Consider the following 20,823-nt stretch of genomic DNA (forward strand, 5'->3'; position numbering starts at 1 on the left):
GGCTCTGAGCTTCTCCCTCCAAGAGGCTCCCTCTGCCCGGAGCCCCAGAAATGGCCGACTCAGCAGGAGACTACCTCTCCCCCCAAATCTCCCCCCCCCTCCAGAAGACCAGCTCAGGCCAGGAGTTCCTGAGAGGATTCCCGGGGCTTCCTTCCCCACCAACTGGAAGATCGCCAGTACCAGGGTAATAAAATGGACAAGGGGGGGGGGAGCTGTGCACCATGGTCTTGGGAGTTGGCTAGTCAAGACGATCTACTAATCTCCATTTTTTTTTCCAGCCTGGCAGTCTGGAAAAGACACAGATAGAGCTAGCAAGGCGAGGGAAGCGGGGAAGGGGGAGAGAGCAGAGGAGGGGGCTGCACAGGATTCGAGCACTGCAGGACTGACCTTGGGAGACCCTCGGGATTCATCCACACAGCTACGGGAGGCTGAGAGCTGCTTGTGGGCAGAAAGCAGGCGCTGGCAGCTGTGCCTGGGCCCAGAAGCGATCAGCTCTGACCCCGCACTTCTGGGAAGAGCAGAGACCCCCGGGATGCCCGGCCCCCTCGCTCCCTCCATAACAAGGCCTCCCCCAGCCACTGCTCAGTCATGTTGGCCTCTCCCATCTGGGCACAACTGGGAAGCCATGAGGAAAGGTGGCGTGGATGGCAGCTGGGGATGGGCGGGGGGAATCCCAAGAACAGCCTTTGCACCTCCCAATCCGCCTGTGAGTATTTTGCATCCCCCCCCCCATTCAGCCCTTTGCAGAAGAGCTGCCTCCCACGGCCTCTCCTGGCGAGTGGGAGCCCTGGGCTGTTCTCAGAACCCCCACCCCCCCCCCACTCCCAGGTCTGCGGAGGCTCACAAAACCCACATTCAAAGCTACTCACCGACACACAAAAGACATGACGCACAAAGGGGGAACCCAAAGCGAAGGAAAGGAGGAAGGGAGGGAGGAACTGGGGCTCCCCCCAACCCCCGCCAGGGACTGGGTAGCTGCAAGGGATGGGCCAGAAGCCGCTGACCATGGCTCTTGCCTCATAAATGGACCGGCCGCCTCCATTTATGGGCTGCATTTGCTACTGGCCTGTGCTCGAGGGGGGGTCGTGGGCTGCTCTCTTCCACCAGCCGTAGCCCAACAACATGGGGCCCCTCCTCTGGGCAAGCGACGCCATCCTTCTGCTCTGCTCGGCCAGGAATGGAGGCCGTGTCTCCTGCTTCTTCTTCTTCCTTCCGGGCTGGGGCAGGAGGGTCCCTGGGAACAGCCCCCAGGCCCTCTTCCTGCTCTGGACCCTCAACCTCCAGGCCTTGGCCAGGGTCAACCTCAGCAGGAGCAGTTCTGGCCCCTAAGAACCTCTGGACCGAGCTGTCCATCTCCACGGAGGGAAGGCCGGTCTCGGGAACTGCATCCCCCAACTGGCCCGCACCCATCGCTGCCTGCTCAGGGCCGCCCGAGGGCTGCGTGGCGCTGGGCTCCAGGCCGGAGGGACCATCTGGGGGGGCTTCCCGCTTGGAGGAAGGTTTGAGCAGCACCTCCGGTTCCTTCTTCGCCTCCTTTTCCTTCGGGCCCTTCTGCCAAGGCAGGGAGAAGTCCAGCTTCCTCCCAAAAACCGTCTCCTGCAGGCTTCCCGTTTTCTCCGCCTTCTCATCGCTTCCTCCCCCAAACAGAACGGAAGAAACGCTGCTCAGGCCGGACCCAAGACCTGGCTCCGCACCGCTCTTGCCCGCGGCAGGCGAGAAGAACGAGCCCATCGGTTTGGTGCTGCCGGTTGAAGAGCCAAAGCTGAACTTGGGCCAAGGGGGCTTGCTTAACATCTCGAAGACAGACGAGGAGGAGGAGCTGTTGGGCTCTGGAGCAAGGGGACCGGCAGGCCCCTTACCCGAGGAGCTCCCCAAGGCCTCGACCTCCGGAGCCTTCTCACTAATGGCCGAAACCTCCTTCTCCTCAACAGGGACTTGTTTCAGGTCACGGACGCTGTCCACATCTTCACGCTGCAAATCAGGGATCTCGCTCAGAACCGTTCCGGCTTCCACTCCTAGGCTCTCACCTCCGTCTTGTGGACAGAGATCAGCTTGTGTCTTTATGGCTGTGTGTTCAGACGTAGCAACGGTGTCCACGCCCGACTGGCTCCTGTCATCCTCTGTCTTGGCTTCAAGCTCAGGCGTGTTTTCCCAACCTTCCTGGCCAATATGAGTGCCGGTCTGGGATTCCAGATCCGTTGTTTTTTGCGCAGCAGTGCTGGCCAACTCTTCCAAGCTCCCTGCTTGGGACTCCTCCGGCACCGCAGCGGATTCTGCCACAACCGTCTGGTTGAGATCTTGGCCGCACGTATCGGCATCCCTCCTTTCATCCGAATATAGGAAGTCCACCTGCCCCCCTTCAGGGCGTTGGCTCTTCTCTGACGTCCAGGTATCCCGAGCGTTTGGCTCAGGCTCTTGGCCAATGTCCGGCTTTTGGTTGGCTTCCGTTTGCAGGTCCACTTGGCGGTTCAACGGAGCCTCTTCCTTCAAGGCGCTTGTGGCCTCCGTCTGCAGCAGCTCCCCTCCCGGGCTCTGGTCTTGCTCTTTCCCTGCTCCTGAGCCCTCCTCTCCACCTGCCTTGCTTTCTTGGCTGGCAGGAGGCCCTTTCCCTGGAACTGAGCCCGTAGCGTCTTTCACGCCCGAGTCCACGTGGGAAGCTTTGGAGGGTGTTGGAGAAGGCTGTTCCGCTGCTCCTTTGGAGAAGCCAAAGAGGCCGCCAGTGAATGTGGTGGGAGGCCCACCTGCCTGAAAGGCGCTGCCAAAGAAAGAAGTGCTCTTCTTCGGCACACCGGAGGCGTCTGGAGCATGGAGTGGGCTGCCCAGAAAGTCAGAGAAAGTTTTAGTGGGCTTGATCTTGGTGAAGAAGCTTGAAACCTTCTCCATGGAGGAATCTAGAACAGACTTGTTGCTTGTAGCTTCTCCAGGCATCTTCAGACTACCCAACTCCCCCAGTGGGGCCTTGGGGAGAGGCTCCTGGCCCTGGGTCTGCGGGGTTCCAGCACGGGGAGGAAGGTCGAGTCCTGGCAGGGGCTCCGGCACCCCCTCCTGGCCCAAGTCCTGGAGAGCAGATCTCCTCTGAGCCACAGAGGTCTGATCAAGAGGGGAAACGGGGGGTTCGGTGTTTTCAAAACTTCATTCCCGTCTGGAAGAGACGCAGCTTCCTCCTGAGACAAACAGACCCTCGTCTTCTCATCCCGCTCAGTGGGGCTCTGGGGCAGCTGCTCTGAAACGCCTGGGATTTCTGGAGGGGGCGAAGTCCCATCTTCCAGGATTTCAGGACCTTCGCAGGCAGGGTCAGGCTGTACCAGCTGGTCTTCTTCCTTGGCCTCACTGAGGCACGGGCTGGCCGTAAGCTGCTCTGCCGAGGCACCTTCTCCGGCCTCCTTGGCCACTGGGACACTGGCTTCCCTCGCCCCATTCTGCAAGCTGTAAGCTTCCTGCTTGCCCAGCACAGCATCTCTAAACCTGGAGACGGAGCCCTTCTCCTCCTCCACAACTGGCTTCCTGGCCATCCCAACACCAGCGTCTGCAGACACCGATGGCCTCAGGAGGGGTCCCTCCTTCCCTTGCGATGGAGGTGGCTTGGCGAGGTGACCTTTGTCAGGAGCAGACGGTGGTTCTTCAGGGCGGAAGGAGGCCCAACTGAAGAAGCTGAAGCTGGAGCTCTCTGGAAGCCCTTTCTTGGCAGTGAAGGGCATCTTGAACAAGCCTTCTGCCTCTGGACCTCTGGCAGTCTGAGCGGGCACAGGGGCTGGGGCTGGGGCAGGGGGCGGGGTTTTCTTGGAGGCAGGGAAAAGAGAGTAGATGTCCCAGCGGCCACTTGTCTCCTGAGACTTGGGAGGGGCGGCCTGGGACAAGCCAAAGGGGAGTCTGAAGCCAGGTTCCTCGGGTGGCTGCCTGGCCTTCTCTGGCTGGACCTTACCAGACGAGACTCCCTGCTGCCCTATGTCCATCAAGGAGGACCAGCTGCTGCTCAGGGAACTGGATGTCTTTGCTGCTGAGTCCCCCAGCAACCCAGAGAGGCTCCTGAGCAGGCCTCCCTCTTCCGGGGCTGGGCTGCGCCGCCCCAACCCAGGACTTGCGTGTGAGTTAGCTCCCTGCTCAGCCTTTGCAGGAGGAGCTTCCTTGGCACCAGCCGTTTCCTCTCCGGCCTTTTCCTGGGGCTCTTCCTTAGGGAAGAGGTCCTTCTTGGCCATATCTGCCCCAGGGGCCTCTGGAGAGACTCCGACCTCAGCAGCAGGGCTCTTAGGGGGCTCCTGAACAAGTTCCTGGGGTATCTGCCCATTGCTGAGGGGTGGGACGGGGGTGTCAGGCAGGGAGGGGGCTGGCTCCATGCTGAAAAAGCCTTTGATCGAGCCAAAGAAGGAGGAGGGAGCCCCCGGGGGCTCTGCCTGTCTCTGGGCTTCGTTGGCCACCGGATGGGGTTGGGGGGCTGGCGAAGGCTGCGACGGAGGCTTGCTTCCCTGCATTCTGAAGAAGCCGAGGAATCCCGCTTCTGCAGGGGCCGGTGGCTCTTCTCGAGGGCTGCCTGTTTTGAGGTCACCCTTGGACAGAGTCTCCTTGGCCTTGGCAGCTATTTGGCTCAGGACTGGCCAGGTGTTTTCAGGCTCTCCCAGGGACCCTGCAGCTGCCTTAGCATAGTTGTCCGGCTGGCCGAATGTGTCGGAAGTGAGACCCTGGCTGGACTGGGAGGCGGATCTGCGTAGGGGAGCCCTGGTCTGGGTGGGAGACAGGGCGGCCGCAGCCTCTTCTCGTGCAGGGGAGACAGACAGGGGTTCCGGTGGAGGTCCTGCCCCCTTCTTCCTGGGTGGTGTCCCAGACGTGGCTTCCTTCGCCGGAAACTTTGGCTGTGGGCCCTGGTCCTTCTCTGCCGCCTCCTCCAGCACCTCAGCCTCCTTCCCTGAGCCCTGGCCCATCAGCCCACCCAAGGCAGACAGCCAAGAGGAGACCTTGTTGCTTGTGAGCCTCTTATCTTCTTCGGCCGCAGGTGCTTCAGCCAGACACACTGGTGGGAGGTCAGACTTGGCGGCAGCTTTGAAGATTTGGAAGCCAGAAGGTTTGGTTTGCCGGCTTTCAGAAACGCTCGTCCTAGGGGCCACACCCAGCAATTCCTCCTCCAGCCCCCTGCCAGAGGCCGTCCTGAAATGTGCCCGGAGGTCAAAGGGCACGTCTTCTACAGACCCTTCCCTCTTCTCCTCGGGCCTGAAACCCACCTTACTGGGCTTCAGAAGCCTGTACCCCGAGAAGTCTAAAGGCGTCTCTTTCTGGTGGTAAGCAGATTCCTCAAACATTTGGGAAAAGGTCTCTACGTTCATAAATTTGTCACTTCTTTGAAAAGCTACAGACAAGTCAAGAGGCTTGTTTACAAAATAATCATCCCACTCTTCCTCTTCGGCGGACCAGAATAACTCATCTTCGAGAGGCACTTTGAAGCCACAAATGGAGACCAGGTCCCCATCCGACACAACCCTTTGCAAAGAGCCCTCGAGGTCACAGTCATCCCAGCTGCCCGGATGAGGGTAAATGTCGGAAGTGCAGATGTAAATATACTGCCCGGTAGAATCAGTGAGTAGAGAATAAACGTACTGGCCGTCGGTGTATATGTAGTAGCCATAATCACCGTCTTCTGACGGCCACCACACTCCCTCCAGCAGAGGCATCAGCCAATCCAGGGACCCCTGGCAGGCGCCCAGCCAAGGGTCCTCCACATCCAGGAACTCCTGATCAATTAGGGTCCACACATTAGCGCCATAAGCAGAGGAATAACTTAAATCTACCGGCCCGTCTTCCAAAATGCAGTTGAACCAGTGTGGAGAAAGACCTCCGTTCAAATAAGGAGATGCCCACATTTCATTTCCCCCCAGACAAAAGTCAGATGATCTAAATGACACAGCATTAAAATCGGTCACTGCTGGATCAAAATTCTCACTTGATCTCCAATCCGTTGGATCGGCATTCCCGTCCCTTTTACACAAATTCATGACTGTGTTGCTGGATTCCGACAAGGTCAGGACCTCATCCCAGGAGACGGGCTTCTGGTTTGAGACGTAATAGAGAGGCACGGACGTCTGAACGGTCTTTGCTGGACAGCCCCTGGGGTCGTAGCCACTATCCAAGGGGGAGTCTCTCCTGATTTCCTCAGAGGCAGGAGGTTCTCCCGGCCAGTTGAGCAGATTGGCGTTCCGTGACGAACATCTGAGAAGTCCATCTACGTTTTCACGGAGGACCCCTGGATGAATACGAGGTTCTGTGTTTTTTCTAGAAAGGGCCGGCTTTGTTGACAAGTCTGTCTTCTTCTGGGAGGTCTTCAGGGAGACGGGTCCCACCTGGATGCCAACGGATTCCTTGCCTCTGCTAGGCAACCCGGCCTCCATCTTGGGAGCCTGGGCCACTCTCTCCTCCACCTTCTCTTTCGCCTGGTGTAAGAAGTTCCTTAGGAAGCTGCCCGCGCCCTCTGGGTCCTTGGTGCCTTCTTGGGTTTGGGGTGCCGCTTGAGAATCCCCCTCTTTGGAATGAGTCTCCTCCACGTTCTTTTCAAAGATCTGCCCTAGACCACCCAAAAAGCTCAGATTTGGCTTTTCCACCTTACCCGGAGGCGGGCTTTCACCTGAACCGAATCGGAGTAATCCAGAAAGCAAGCCAGGTGAGCGGTTCTTCTGGCCGGCTGTGCTGTCTTGGGCATCTTGCCCTTCCTTGGAGGATAAAGTGCCAGCCAGAGGAGAGCGGAAAAGTCCGGTAAAGAAACCCTCCTGGGCATCAGCCAGAATCTTCATCCTTCCGACTCCACTAACCGCCTCTGAGTTTTCTCCCGCCGGATCCAGGCCGGGTCCCCTTTGGGAGGTGGCTGTGGCTGCTGCTGCTTCTTCTCCGCCTGTGACACCATTTAGATCGCTGTTGCTTGGGTCACTGGGGCCACACCTGCCACTCTCCGTACTCTCTGAGGTGCCTGCAGCCACTTTCTCCCGAGGGCCACTTTCTGCTCCCAAAGGGCCAGTTGTTTCCGGTTTCTCCTTCAGCTCCTCTTTATTCTCTGGTGGAGGGTTGGAGGAGGAAGTCTGGAGACCCTCTGAACTGCTCCCCGAACGTCCCTCTTTGGGAGCCTCGGGGTTTTCACCGGAAGCAATTTTCAAGAAGGAAGAGAAGAATCCCGTTTTTTCCTTATTCTCCGGCAGTTTGTCCGATAAGCTGAAGCTGCTCATGAAGGAAACCTGCAGCTTCTCAGGGAACGGGAAGGAGCCGGCCTTTCTGACGTCGTCTTCGGACTTGCACTGTTTCCCCACGCCTCCCAAGGACATCTCTTGGGCCAGAGGGTCAGCGGCAGCCGAGAGGGGCAAGAGGCTGAGGCATTTTTTAAGAGGACTAAAAAAACTGATGGGAGATTCTCTTGGTTCTGAAGGCGGGGCGACGCCCTCCTTCGGCCCTTCCTGTGCCTTGTCTTCAGGAGGCTGAGTTGCTAAAGGCTCCAGAGGGATCTCCCGGTCTGTCTTGTCCGGCTGCACTGAGGGGCAGGGGACTTCGGGAGACTCCGCTGGCCTCCCGGGAACAGCCACCCCATCCAAACCCGCTCTCAGGGTAACACCAGCAGAGGAACTGGAGGCGGAAGGTGCTGGAGCCCTGGAGAGGTCAGCTGCTGGTCCCCACTTCCTTGTTTCCAGGGAGGAGCTGCTGGGTTTTGTGCCGGCTTCTCCCGGCTTCTCTCTGGCCTCAGCTCCACTTGCAGGGGAGGTTCCAGCTACTACGGCCGTCCCCTCTTTCTTTGGCTCCTTCTTCTCTGCCAAGGTTTTTAAAGAACCGAACATACCCAGGAGGGAACTCACAGCCGCGCTGGTCTTCTGAAAGGCAGACTGGCCCTCGGCGTCATCTGCAGGACGGTCGGTGGCTGAGGGGGGCGGACAGGCCTTGTCATCCCTGCCAGAGGCTTCTGGGAGACTCACACTGGCAGCACCCGCCGCTTTCGCCTGACTCTGCTCAGGGAGGGAAGCCGGCCCTTCTTCAGGCAAGCCGAGATCAGGCCTGCTTTCTGCTTCCACACCCGGAGGCGCCTGGCTGGACGAGTCCCTTGCGGGGACATCGGCCAACTCAGGCGCCGAAGACACAAACTTCTCCACGGAGGACGTGAGGAGCGTCTTTCTGGAGCTCACTTTGTCTGTGAGAAAGCTGAAGAAGGACTGGGCCGTGTCTTTCACCCCCAGAATGTCCGATAACGCCTCTCCTCGGCTCTCGCTCTTCTCCTCCTCCACAGCAGCCGGGGCTGCCTTGGCCTGCTCTGCCTTGGCCGTCTCCTCCGTCACCTGGACGGGGAGGCCGTGATTCCTGCTTTCCTGCTTCGGAAGGGCTTCCCAGCTGCTGATCTCTTCCTCCTTTTCGGCCAGGTATTCGGACACCGTCTCCACCAAGCACTGCAGCTCATCCACCGCACTGAGGTCTCCCTCCGACGGCGTTTGGCCAGGCGAGAAGGCCACGTGTTCCTTGAGTGCGCCACGCGTGGGCTCATACCAGCCGTGGGCCATTTCCCCCTTCCCTTCCTCATCGGAACCGGGAGAACCTTCGAGATCTTCAGGCCAGCTGCTGCTCCCCAGAACCTCCAGCGCTCCGGATGGCGGGAATCCACTGGCTGCCTCTTCTGGTTGCAGCCGACCTTCACTCCCAAAACGGCCTGGCTGAGGGTCGCAGTTTCTCTCTGGGCTGTCAGAGAACCAGCCGCGTTGGACCAGGAGGGTGTTCCTGTAGGGAAGCAAATCCGTACATCCGGGCTGCTGAGCCCCAATTTCCCGGTGGCCATACAGATCAGCGTCATTGCAACGTCCGGTTCTTATTCTCCTGGTGCTTCCAGAAATAAGGGTTTCGTGGGGAATTCTCGGCTGCCCGTTGATTTGAGCCCTTCTCCAGTCACACTCTGCAATGTCTCTCCGTTTCTTTTTCCTTCTCCTGTCTATCGTATCGTATTCCACTGGATACGACGGGGCCTCGGGGCGAGCAAATTCCACAGAAACTTTATGAGGGGACCTGGAATTCTTCAGGTGGGCCCCGTTGCCCTGTTTGGAGAATCGAGGCCTCTTGCCCTCCTGCCAATTCCTAGCCCTTTTTTCTAAAAAATCTTCTATTAGCTGCTTGCCTAGTTCATCATAGTCCTCTTCTCGGTCAAGATCGTGGTCAAAAGGAATAATCCTGACTTTCCCACTGCTAATTAAAGAGCCTTGACTGGTAATGGAAAAGGGGGGGGGGAGAAAAAAAAGAGGGGAGGGGGAGGAAAGGCAAGAAAGATGGAAAAAGAACTTTTAACATAACTTTTATAAATGAATTTCACAAAGAACACGTGAACTTTATGAATAAAAATGAACAAGTATGAAATAACGAAAAGATGGACTTACAATTCCAACCTTGTTTAATGTTTAGAAAGCACCCATTTTATTATGACTGTTTCTCAGTACTGCACAAGAAGTAAGGAAAGCAGAGAAGATTTGAGAGCTGGATCCCTGGTGTCCTTTGGGGAAATGATGGGAAGCCCCCATAAACTGGGGGTCTCCAGACCACGCAGGCTGATTCTCCTGGAGGATTCCTGAACCCTTTTCATCTGGGGCTGGCAGGATGAAACAGCCCCCACCTCCCTCGAGTGCCTTCCCTTGAGGGGGGGCTCTGTTGCTAGGGGCAATTCCACCCCCGGCCAGGCTGCCCTCAGGAGTCAGTGGAGCAACTGAGCAATGGATGTGATGCACATATGGGACATCCCTGATTTAGGACCAGCTACTTAGCGATGGAAGTTCCGACAGGCCTACCTGGGGGCTGCTGACGAACTGGATTCGGAGTTCCGATTGTGGTCTCCCCACCCCACTTTGGCCCCGGGGCAACCAGGCCCCATTCACAGACATTTGCAGCCTCACGCACACACAAGAACATAATTACGACAGTTTTGCCAAGATGGAGCCTGTCAGCCTCTGCTTTGCTGCTGCTTCGGCTGCCATTGAAACGGGGAGGGGGGGCATGGTATTTGGGAGGGGACTACTAATTGTGCTGGAGGAAGATTCTGGAGTTTCTGCTGCCTGCCTTACTGCGCATGCGGAGGAGGTTCCCCGCCAAGGCCAACGGCACCGACATTCCATCTGGGTGATGCCTTTCGAAGTTATCTCGCACCTGACACTTGGGAGAATTATGATTGGACTGTAACTGGGATGCCAAGGGGTGGGGAATGGGTTATTCTATATATCATTTGCTTTCGCGCCTAAATAATCAGTCTTCGCTTTGCTACGCTTCTAATCATTTATAATTAGTAAAAGTACACTTGATTTCTATCAATGGAGTCTCGTGGTTTTCTTTCCTAATTACTCAATGAAAGAGTGCTGACAGAGCCGTAAATTCTGGGGTTTTGCCCCCTGACAGAGAACTTAACAACAGGCAGCCCTCGCTTAATGACTGCTGCAAAACAGGTGGCAAAATCGGGCTGGTCAGGGGGCTGCCCTGCTTTTCAGCCCCCCCCAGAATTATCACTGTAGTGAGCAGGCCCCATTACAGCCATAACTCGAGGAGACTGAATGATTTAATTAGCAGAATACTTTAATAGAAAAGCCGCAGTGGTGTATTACCTGGAAACGTTTATTAAATACAGTGGCGTATTAAAAGGGTCTATAAAAAAGAAGCTGCCACAGATCATAGCAGGAGCTCAGGGCACATGCCAACCGCTCCCTGCCCGACTGGCTTCCTGGGGCAGATGAAGCTGCTGGGGGGAGCAGCGAAGCCTCTCAGGCTAACCACAGAAAATCAGTCCAGGTGCAACGGCCGTCGGACAATCACCAATCAGTACCTAGAATGCACTGATATACTTTAATAGCAAAGCACACTATTCATTACATTGAGAGGAATAAACCACTTGTGCACCGTGTTCTCCTTAGCGGTTCAAATCTCACCGGCTCAGGGTTGACTCAGCCTTCCATCCTTCCGAGGTGGGTAAAATGAGGACCCAGATTGTTGGGGGCAATATGCTGACTCTCTGTAAACCGCTTAGAGAGGCCTGAAAGGCCTATGAAGCGGTATATAAGTCCACTGCTATTGCTTATCAGGAGCAGCCAAAAGGGAAATCGAGGTAGGGCCCATCTTGGGAATTAAGGCCCCTCCTTGAAGGGGTCGTTCATGTTGGGCGACTTGAATCAGAAAGGTGATGGTCAACTCGCCACGGCCGGCTCGCTCCAAGGCAACTCACCAATTCCATTTAAGTATTTGAAACAGTTTAAAACTTGTTTTAATTTTTGTCCCTCCTTCAGGGGATCCTCTCATGATTCCATTCCACTATTTCTTCGAGTTTAATGCAACGCGCGTCCGGCGGTTGAGTCGTCCAGTGGCGAGTTGTCATAGGCTCCCTGGGACCCACCCATAGCGATCGCCCAGCGCATTGTCCCCGAGACAGGACCCCGCAGGGGCAGCGCTGTTCCACGGGCAGCCTTGCCACAGAACCAGGAGGCCATGCAGCAGCAGGGAGCGCTCAGCACCCGCCACCATCCCGCCCCCACCAAGCGCAGCCGGCATGCCACAGGACACACGACGCGGAAGCCGCTGCTGTTGCGGCAGCGCCACCCACCTATCCGACAACTCTAAGGAGTGCCGGCTTTCTAGGGACAGCTGGCGGCTGGTCACTTGACTGGAATGCGATCCGGATTCCAGGTCGGTCCGGCCACTCCCAGCGGAGCCGATGCTGCCGCGTCTCCTTCGGAAGGGCAGCCGAGGTGGGGAGAAGAAGCACAGAAAGCGGCACAGGAAGTTGAGAGAGCTCGGGGGCTGCACCACGGGGCAAGAATGTTAATGGTGGCGCAGGCCAGCTCTGGAGCGGGGCCCTCAGGGCGCCCCACAGACCCCCAAAGCCTGTTGGGGACCAGACCCATCTTGCAGCCTGGGGCCCTGAGGGGTGAGGCAATGGCTCTCGCACTCTCCTTGCCCCGTTAGGGTCCCCCACCCAGAGGATGCTCTGATCCTTTCCACCCTTTGGAATGAACCTTCGCTCCCTTTGATGCCTGTGGTTGCCCCACAGAGGCAGCTGGCCTTTCTTTTTCCTTTAAAGCGTTTTGCTTCTTATCCAAGAAGCTTCCTCCGTTCGAATTTAATGGTGGAGAATGGGAGGAGTTCTATTCCTTGCAGTCCTCTGGTCCTTAGCCCTCTTCCTGAGAATCACTGAGGCCACCTGGGGGTTTATCTGTGCCCCGAGTGTCACCTGGATCAGAGTGCAAAAAGCGGGGGGGGGGGGATGAAACTCTCCTGGAAGGGCTGAAAGGGCCGTGTTGTAGGCAGGAGACGGCTGGTGTCCTCTTCCTCTCTCAACACGTTTTGCCCTCTGACTCAGGTGACCCCCAAGGGCACAGATGACGCCCCAAGTGGCCTCAACGGCTCTCAAAGAGGCAACGACCAACCTCCAGAGTGCTAAAGACCAGGTGATTGCAACGAATCTAAATCCTTCCGTTCCCCACCAGTCGGTCAGAACTGAGGAAGCCGAGGTGGCGCAGTGGTTAAATGCAGCACTGCAGGCCACTTCAGCTGACTGCAGTTCTGCAGTTCGGCTGTTCAAATCTCACCGGCTCAGGGTTGACTCAGCCTTCCATCCTTCCGAGGTGGGTAAAATGAGGACCCGGATTGTTGTTGGGGGCGATATGCTGACTCTGTAAACCGCTTAGAGAGGGCTGAAAGCCCTATGAAGCGGTATATAAGTCTAACTGCTATTGCTATTGCTAACTGCTATATCTATATCTATATATCTCTATATCTATATTAAAAAGTGCCGAGGTGGCGCAGTGGTTAGGGTGCAGTACTGCAGGCCACTTCAGCTGACTGCAGTTCTGCAGTTCGGCTGTTCAAATCTCACCGGCTCAGGGTTGACTCAGCCTTCCATCCTTCTGAGGTGGGTAAAATGAGGACCCGGATTGTTGTTGGGGGCGATATGCTGACTCTGTAAACCGCTTAGAGAGGGCCGAAAGCCCTATGAAGCGGTATATAAGTCTAACTGCTATTGCTATTGCTATTGCATGAGAAGTGGAACATTTTCAAAGGGGGGGGGAACCCCAAGAAAGTCCAGTTGCCTTTTGAAAAAAGCCGCTTTGGGGTTCACTCGGCTTCCCTTTGAGGCAGGGGGCCAAGCTTGGGAGGTGGGCTGCCAAGGGCCGGTCTTCCTAGACTGAAATGTCAGTTGGTCTTACCGGAACTGCATGTCTCGAAGGTTGGCATGGGAGCAGTCAAATCTGGGTATTGTCAGGGCCCATCTGCCCGGAGACTGAGGTAGGCCACTCCCTCTACTCCTCCTCGGACTCTCCAGATTAACCGATGGTCCAGTCAAGTCGAACCTGGAAGGAAGGGGACAGGGCAATCGCCCCAACTCCCTTCCTTGGTCCCCGACCGACCAGTAACTAACCGAACTCAGGCCCACCCTGCGCGGGGACGCACTACGGGTGGGGAGTGACTGCTCCCACGCCAACCTTCGAGACAAGCAGTTCATGTAAGACCAACTGACAGTCTCCGAAGTGGGGCGTGGGAGGAGTCACATCTGGGACATACCAAAGCTTTACCTCAGTCTCCGTGCACATGGGCCGTGATAATACCCAGATGTGACTCCTCCCACACCCCACTTTTTCGGAGACTCCAAGAGGCCATTATTCAAGGCACTCAAAGGCAGCCTCCGGCCTCCGTCCTCCATCCGCAGAGGGTGGTCAGGGGAATGAAACGTGGCCCCAGAGTCCTTGTGAAGCGCCCAGGTCATGGAGGCTGCAAAGGAAGGTTCTGGAATTCCGACATTTTTTGCAAAGCGGATTCCACACAAGGCAAAATTTGCACTCCTCAAACCGACTGGTTGCAAATATAGGCTAAGCGTGAACATTATTTCCTCCCTCTCCCTCACTGGACGCTTTCATGTTGCTGAAATGGGATCCGGCCTAGCAAAATGCATGGAAGTGGCGTCTCCTCTTCTTCCTCACCCTCCCAGCCCCCCAAGCGCCAGGGATTATGGGGCTCCGGAACAACACGACCGGGCTCCCCTTCTGCAAGAGGAGGAGGAGGAGGAGGAGGGAAGCCGTCTGTTGTGTAAGTTCACAAAGGGAAAGAAACCCCAACCTGAGTTTGCTGACACTGCTTGTGGGGCACTCGGAGGCCTGCACGGGGGGGGGTGGGGGGGGGAGAGAGAAAGCTTTTGGCTCCAAGAATGTCCTTAGTGTCCAGTCATCACCCAACAAAATGTCCTCCTCTTGCCAGATCACTTTACCCAGGATACAGGCAGTCCTCCACTTACGACCACAACTGAGCCCCAAATTTAAATTTGTTGTGAGTTTTGCCCCATTTTTATGACTTCCCTTGCCACAGTTGTTAAGTGAATCACTGCAGTTGTTAAATTAGTAACACCGTTGTTAAGTGGCTCTGGCTTCCTCACTGACTTTGCTTGTCAGGAGGCTACGAAAGGGGAATCACGTGACTTCGGGGACACTGTGACCGTCGTAAATATGAAGCAGTTGCCAAGTATCTGAATTTTGATTATGTCACTGTGGAGATTGCTGCAACAATCGTTAAGTGTGAAAAATGGTCGTAAGTCACTTTGTTCAGTGCCGTTGCCACTTGAACAGTCACTAAGCAAAGTGTTGTAAGTCGAGGACCCCCTGTATTAGGGAAGCGAATCCCTGCCCTGAGACAGAGGTGCCCCCGGGGGCAGCTGGTGGGGTGGGCAGCCCGGCCTCCAAGAGCACCCACCTCATGCCAGTCCGCTCGTCCGAGGCGTACCCACGGAGGGGCTCCACGCAGACCCCCTGCTGCTGCAGACGGGAAGCCCCCCGGAACTGGTGGGCCGAAGCGTTGGGCTGGGAGGTGGTGCAGTAGGCAGGCGGGAGGCTGGCGCTGGTCTCGCTGCGGTAGTCGCTGTCCCGGTCCTCCACGGCGCTCTCGTGGCCTTCGGAAGCTGCGAGACACGAGATGCTGCGTCACCGCAGGGCCTTCCTTGGGTTCAACTCAACGGGGGGGGGGGGAGACAGGGACACACGCACACACGCACGCACACACACACACACAACCAGTGAAGCATAAAGTCCCTCCCTCGTCTGAGAAGAGTATTCGGAGACTTCAGCTTGTCCAGAATGCAGCCGCGCGAGCGATCGTGGGTGTACCTCGGTTCACCCACGTAACACCTATCCTCCGCGAGCTGCACTGGCTGTCTATTGGTCTCCGGATACGCTTCAAGGTGCTAGTCGTCACTTATAAAGCCCTTCATGGTATTGGACCTGGGTACTTGAGAGACCGCCTGCTGCCAATCACCTCCAATAGACCGATTAGATCCCACAGATTAGGCCTCCTCCGAATTCCCCCTCCTCTTTGTGGGAAAAGGGCGGCATACAAATGAAATAAACAAATGAAATAAACATTCCATCCGCCGGCCAGTGTCAACTGGTGACTACCCGGAGGAGAGCCTTCTCTGTGGCTGCTCCGACCCTCTGGAACGAACTCCCCGTGGAGATTCGTACCCTCACCACCCTCCAGGCCTTCCGCAAAGCCCTCAAAACCTGGCTGTTCCGACAGGCCTGGGGCTAAAGAGCTGTTCCCCCCCCCCGTCTCGAATGGTATGACCGTTGTGAGTTTTAAATTATATATTGTTATGCTTGCTGTTTTTAAATTTTCTGTCTGTATCCCCTTCCCCGGTTCGAGTTGTGAGCCGCCCTGAGTCCCCTTCGGGGGAAAAGGGCGGCATATAAATACAATAAACTGAAACTGAACTGAAGAGGAAGGGGCTCTGGGGACTTTCCCTGGGCTGTAGGATTTCCTGCCAGTTTCACCCCTCGGTTATCTGGGGAAGGCGAAGGCGGGGATGGCTCTCTTCTGAGCGAAAAGTGGGGTACGGCGGAGGGGCCCCTGAGAGAAGCCAGTTGCAGTGCAGGGCCTTTGCCTGGCTCCCTTCCTCTCTGGAGGTCTTCAGCCCCCTTGTACCACTGCTGCCCCTCAGCCCTCGGAGTCAGGATGGCCCACCGGCCCCAGCCCAGGGCAGCTCTGGCCAGGGAAGCAGGCGGGGGGGGGGGGATGTCTGCCTGCAATCCTCAGCAGTTCAGTTCTGAGATCTCCTGGAAGGGGCTCCTTAAGCCCCATAGGGAGGAGGGGTTGCCAAACAGGGACGCTTCAGGCAGCCCCACTGCTGGGGAGGAGGGAGGAGGAGGAGGCCAGAGAAAACCCCAAATGACCCCAGCCCCTCCTCTTAGCAAGCAGGGAATGGCCAGGGGAGACTTTGGGGAGTGGGAAGCATTCGGCCCCCACCCCTCCATCTTGCATGCTGGGCCCCACCCCCAGCCCCTCCCCTCTGCCTCCTTGCAGCCTAAAAAACAATGTTTGGGTAGAAGTTCTCCTTGAGTTACACGCGGAGGAGAGGAGGGGGATTCCTGGCACTTCCTCGGCCTCCCTTGACTGATTTAATTCCACGCTTCGTGGCCTCCCGAGGGAAGAGAGGCGTCCCGATACACACACGGAATTCAAAGGCAGGCGGGAGGCGGCCCGACTTCAAAGGGTCCCGCGAAGTAATCCGATTGTCCACACTGCGGGGGGGGGGGGGGGAGCAGCCAGGGAAAGGAGCGCTTTTAATGAGCTCCCCACCCTCGAGGGTCCAATTTCGCTGCCTGGAAATCTCCAGCTTGACACAAAGGGAATCATTTCTTATACATGAAGGCAGCTCCTTCCAGCAAGAATATCATTAGCGCATGAATATTTTTTACTGGCCCTGCTTCTCTCCCCCGCTCCCCCAAATGCAAACTCTTCAAATGTGTCGTGAAGGAAGAGCCCGAGTGGATCCCAAATTGAGATATCACACACACACACACACACACGCACACCCCTGTCACATGCAGCGTTTCTTTTATCAGGTGGATGGAGAGTCAGCGTCCCAGAGAAGCTCCCAACACTTTGGGGAGGGCCACTAAAGGGCAGTCTAGTCCAGCCTCTGCTCAGGGTGGGAATCTCCCTTGACGAGGGCTGCCCCTCTAACCCAGGGGTCCCCAAACTTGGCAACTTTTAAGACTTGTGGACTTCAACTCCCAGAATTCCCCAGTAAGCTATGCTTCTTAGCTATGCTGGCTAGGGGATTCTGGGAGTTGAAGTCATCAAAGGGCCCTCGTTCTCCACCCAAACTTTCCAGTTCCTTCACTCTCCCTTCAAAGGCCAAGACCAAGAATTGCGGTGAATTCCTAATACATTTCCCCCCCATCTCCTATCAACAATCTTGGTATTCCCCTCTCTCGCTCTGCAATTTGTTTTCCCTAAGTGAAATGCTTTGTGCGTTTCTGTTAAAATTTCATGTTGCCCTTTTCAGTTCATTTCTCTATTCGCTCGAGATCATCTAGAGACTCACCTAAGTGTTCAGCCTGTGGGAAGAGTGCAGAGAAGGGCAGGAAAGAGGATCAGGGGACTGGAGGATAAAACATATGAAGAACGGTTGCAGGAACTGGGTATGTCTAATTTAATGAAAAGAAGGACTAGGGGAGACATGATAGCAGTCTTCCAATATCTCAGGAGCTGCCCCAAAAAAGAGGAAATCAAACTATTCTCCAAAGCACCTGAAGGCAGAACAAGAAGCAATGGGTAGAAACTAATCAAGGAGAGAAGCAACCTAGAACTGAGGATAAATTTCCCGACAGTGAGGACAATTAACCAGGGAATGAATAACATGCCTCCAGAAGTTGTGGGTGCCCCAACATTGGAGGTTTTTAAGAAGACGTTGGATAACCATTTGTCTGAAGTGGTGTAGGGTCTCTTGCCAGAGCAGGGAGTTGGACTAGAAGACCTCTGAGGTCCCTTCCATCTCTGTTATTCTCTTCTGTTGTATTTTGGTTGCAGGGGATAGGCTAACCCACTCAAATCTGGTAAGCATTCCCCTTGCCCATCCAAATCACTAATAAAAATATTGGAAAAAAAGAGGTCTCTGGACTGAACCTCGTGGCACCCCAGGCGAGTCTGATGAAAAACTGTGGATGAGCACCGGATGTTGATAATTATTATTATAATTATAATTATTAAAATTATTATTTTCAAGCCGGCTCTGCTATGACCTCTTAACCATCCTAGGCTTCCTCAGTTCATCAGGGTCCTTGATCAGGTGCTTCAACGCAATCAAGATGAATTACATCCATGGCATACGTTCAATCTAAAAAAGGAAGCTACCTGATTTTAAAAAAAGTAGTCTAAATTAATCTAGCAACACCTGTTCTTCACAAGTCCGTGCTGGCTTCTGATTAATTAATTTCTCAAGGCGGTTCTAGTCCGATCTCTTTATTACCAGCGCTAGAAATTTTCTTTGGGGGTTGAGCTCGAATTGTTTGTCCTGGAGATTCTCCTTTCCCCTCTTTTTAAGGACATTTTTCTTAATTCTTCACGGTTTCCTTTTTTATTTTTATTTTATTCTTATGATTTTTCACCAAACTCGGCATATTCTGAGCTTCAGCTTTCTATACTTCTGAGCTGTGCCCCTGTTTCCTTCTCCTGGGTGTCTCCCCCCCCCAACCTTCTGCATACAATCCCCCCCCCCACTGGGACTGTTTTTTTGATGTCATCTTATTTTAGGAACTCCAACTCATCTTGAGGCCTGCTTTTAATTTGTTTTTCCTACTGTAGAATAATTGCTCTTTTCTTTAAAAAACAACAACATGTTTTTCTGAAATTCTCTTCCTGTAAAATCAATAATTCTAGCATTAACAGAATAACAGAATAAGGGACCTTGGAGGTCTCCCAGTCCACCCTCCTACAGGATAGCATTTCAGACAAGTGCCCGTCCAGTCTCTTCTTGAAAACCTCCAGTGACGGAGCACCCACAATTTCTGGAGGGAAGCCGTCCCACCCATTAACTGTTGTCATGGTCAGGGAATCCCTCCTTAGCTCTCTCGCTGGGCCTCTCCTTGATAAGTTTCCATTCACCGCTTCTTCTCCAGCCTTCAGGTGCCACGGAGATCTGTTTCTCGAGATATGAAACGGCGTGGCACAACAAAACGCGGTCCACTAAGGCGCGCCCGATGAAAGCGCGTCGCTGACGTCATCAGCAGCGCGACAACAATGACCGCGGAGAAAAAAGGGTGCTTTAAAAAGCGCTTTTAAAGCAAGCCGATTCACGTAAAGGTAAGGGTTAGGTTTAGGTTTAGGGTTAGGTTAAGGGTTAGGTTTAGGGTTAGGTTAAGGGTTAGCGTTAGGTTTAGGGTTAGGTTTAGGGTTAGGTTAAGGGTTAGGGTTAGGTTTAGGGTTAAGGGTCAGCGTTAGGTTTAGGGTTAGGTTAAGCATTAGGGTTAGGGTTAGGGTTAGGTTTAGGGTTAGGTTAAGGTTTAGGTTTAGGTTTAGGTTTAGGTTTAGGTTTAGGCTTAGGTTTAGGGTTAGGTTAAGGGTTAGGGTTAGGTTTAGGGTTAGGTTAAGGGTTAGCATTAGGTTTAGGGTTAGGTTTAGGGTTAGGTTAAGGGTTAGGTTTAGGGTTAGGTTTAGGGTTAGGTTTGGGGGGGGTTAGGTTTAGGTTTACGCATTAATTTTAGCTTTACCGCTCACAGCGTGCATTTTTCGTCGCGCTGTGATGACGTCAGGTACGCGGTTTCGTCGAGCGCGCTTTAGTCGACCGCGGTTTTGTGGTGGAACCATGAAACGGAAGAGGACAAGTTACAGATCGCATGGTAAAATGGGCAAAGCACTTTGGTTACGAGATACCGATGGACCAATGGGAGGAAAAGTGGAGGAAAGGACTGAAATTCGCACAGGGTTAGGATTTAAGGGAGGATTTTTATAAAATGATATATTGCTGTCTTATGAGCCCAGAGAAATCATCTAAGATGCATAAAGGGAAATCTGGAAGACACGAAAGGAAATTCTACGGCAGACTTATGAAAGGAAAAAAGAAAAAAAAAAGAGGAGGAGGAAACAAACAGATATGAAGATGCAAAGAATTTTTGAAGATGAAACCAGAGCTTTCGTTCGTACTGAGATTTATGGACGGCCAGTCAGGAAAGACGGATGGAAGGCTGACTTTATGCATGGGAACTGCAGAGCCAAGACTGTTTACATGCACAAAGACGGAGAAACATCGCAACAGCCACAGCGGAGGAAAAGTCTGCGAAGGGGGCCGATTGGCACACGATTGGCTGCTGGTTGGTCAGGGATAAAACAGGAAGCGCTTGCCAACCATCGGAAACCTTTCGCGGACTTTTTTTGCTGAGAATTGAAATGATTGAAAAAGGACTGAAGGGATTAATTGCAGTGTTTCTCAACCTTGGCGACTTTAAGTCCTGTGGACTTCAACTCCCAGAATCCCCCAGCCAGCTATGCTGGCTGGGGGATTCTGGGAGTTGAAGTCCACAGGACTTAAAGTCGCCAAGGTTGAGAAACACTGGATTATTGTAATGTTAAGGAAAGCGAAAGGATAGTGAATGAGTTTGTAATTGCTGTAAAGGACAGAAGTAGCTTCTTTCATTGTTTCTTTCTTTCTTTCTTTCTTTCTTTCTTTCTTTCTTTCTTTCTTTCTTTCTTTCTCTTTCCTTGTTTTCTGTACTTTTTCCTTTTCTCTAAATATTTCTGCATTTGTTTTTTATTTATCTAAAAACTCTTTAATAAAAACACAAGGAGAAAGAGCTGACTGGCTCACAGGAGACCCCAAGGAACCCACCCCAACCCTTCCTCTCCCTCCTCCTCCTCCTCCCCCTCCTTCTTCTTCTGGCATTTTCATTCCTCCTAAACTGGTGAGGTGAAGCAGCTGTCCCACTGCCCAGAAACTCTACCGTTCTCAAGACCCTGGGACACTTTCAATCAAGTCACTTTTAAATTCTTCCTTCTAGCAGGCAAATTATAAAGCAGGTTTTAGGCAGATCCAAAGCG

The 20,823-nt window shown here is 54.3% G+C and overlaps 1 protein-coding gene across 1 annotated transcript in view; it reads right to left on the minus strand.

Annotated features, from left to right (window-relative positions):
• Positions 1 to 976: 976 nt before the first annotated feature.
• Positions 977 to 20,823, minus strand: part of LOC148045243 (uncharacterized) — a 44,117-nt gene continuing 24,270 nt past the window's right edge. Inside the window, exons 7-10 of the mRNA XM_087715276.1 lie at positions 14,733 to 14,928; positions 12,404 to 12,435; positions 2,940 to 9,201; positions 977 to 2,907 (exon numbers count right to left, since the gene is read on the minus strand). Of these exons, the coding sequence (XP_087571402.1) occupies positions 1,018 to 2,907; positions 2,940 to 9,201; positions 12,404 to 12,435; positions 14,733 to 14,928 (8,380 nt within the window). The 3' untranslated portion in view covers positions 977 to 1,017. The remainder of the gene's footprint in view (positions 2,908 to 2,939; positions 9,202 to 12,403; positions 12,436 to 14,732; positions 14,929 to 20,823) is intronic.

The sequence above is a fragment of the Thamnophis sirtalis genome, unplaced genomic scaffold (assembly GCF_051295495.1).
Source record: "Thamnophis sirtalis isolate CommonGarterSnake01/CBP01778 unplaced genomic scaffold, rThaSir2_p1.2 scaffold_5, whole genome shotgun sequence".
Classification (NCBI taxonomy): domain Eukaryota; kingdom Metazoa; phylum Chordata; class Lepidosauria; order Squamata; family Natricidae; genus Thamnophis; species Thamnophis sirtalis.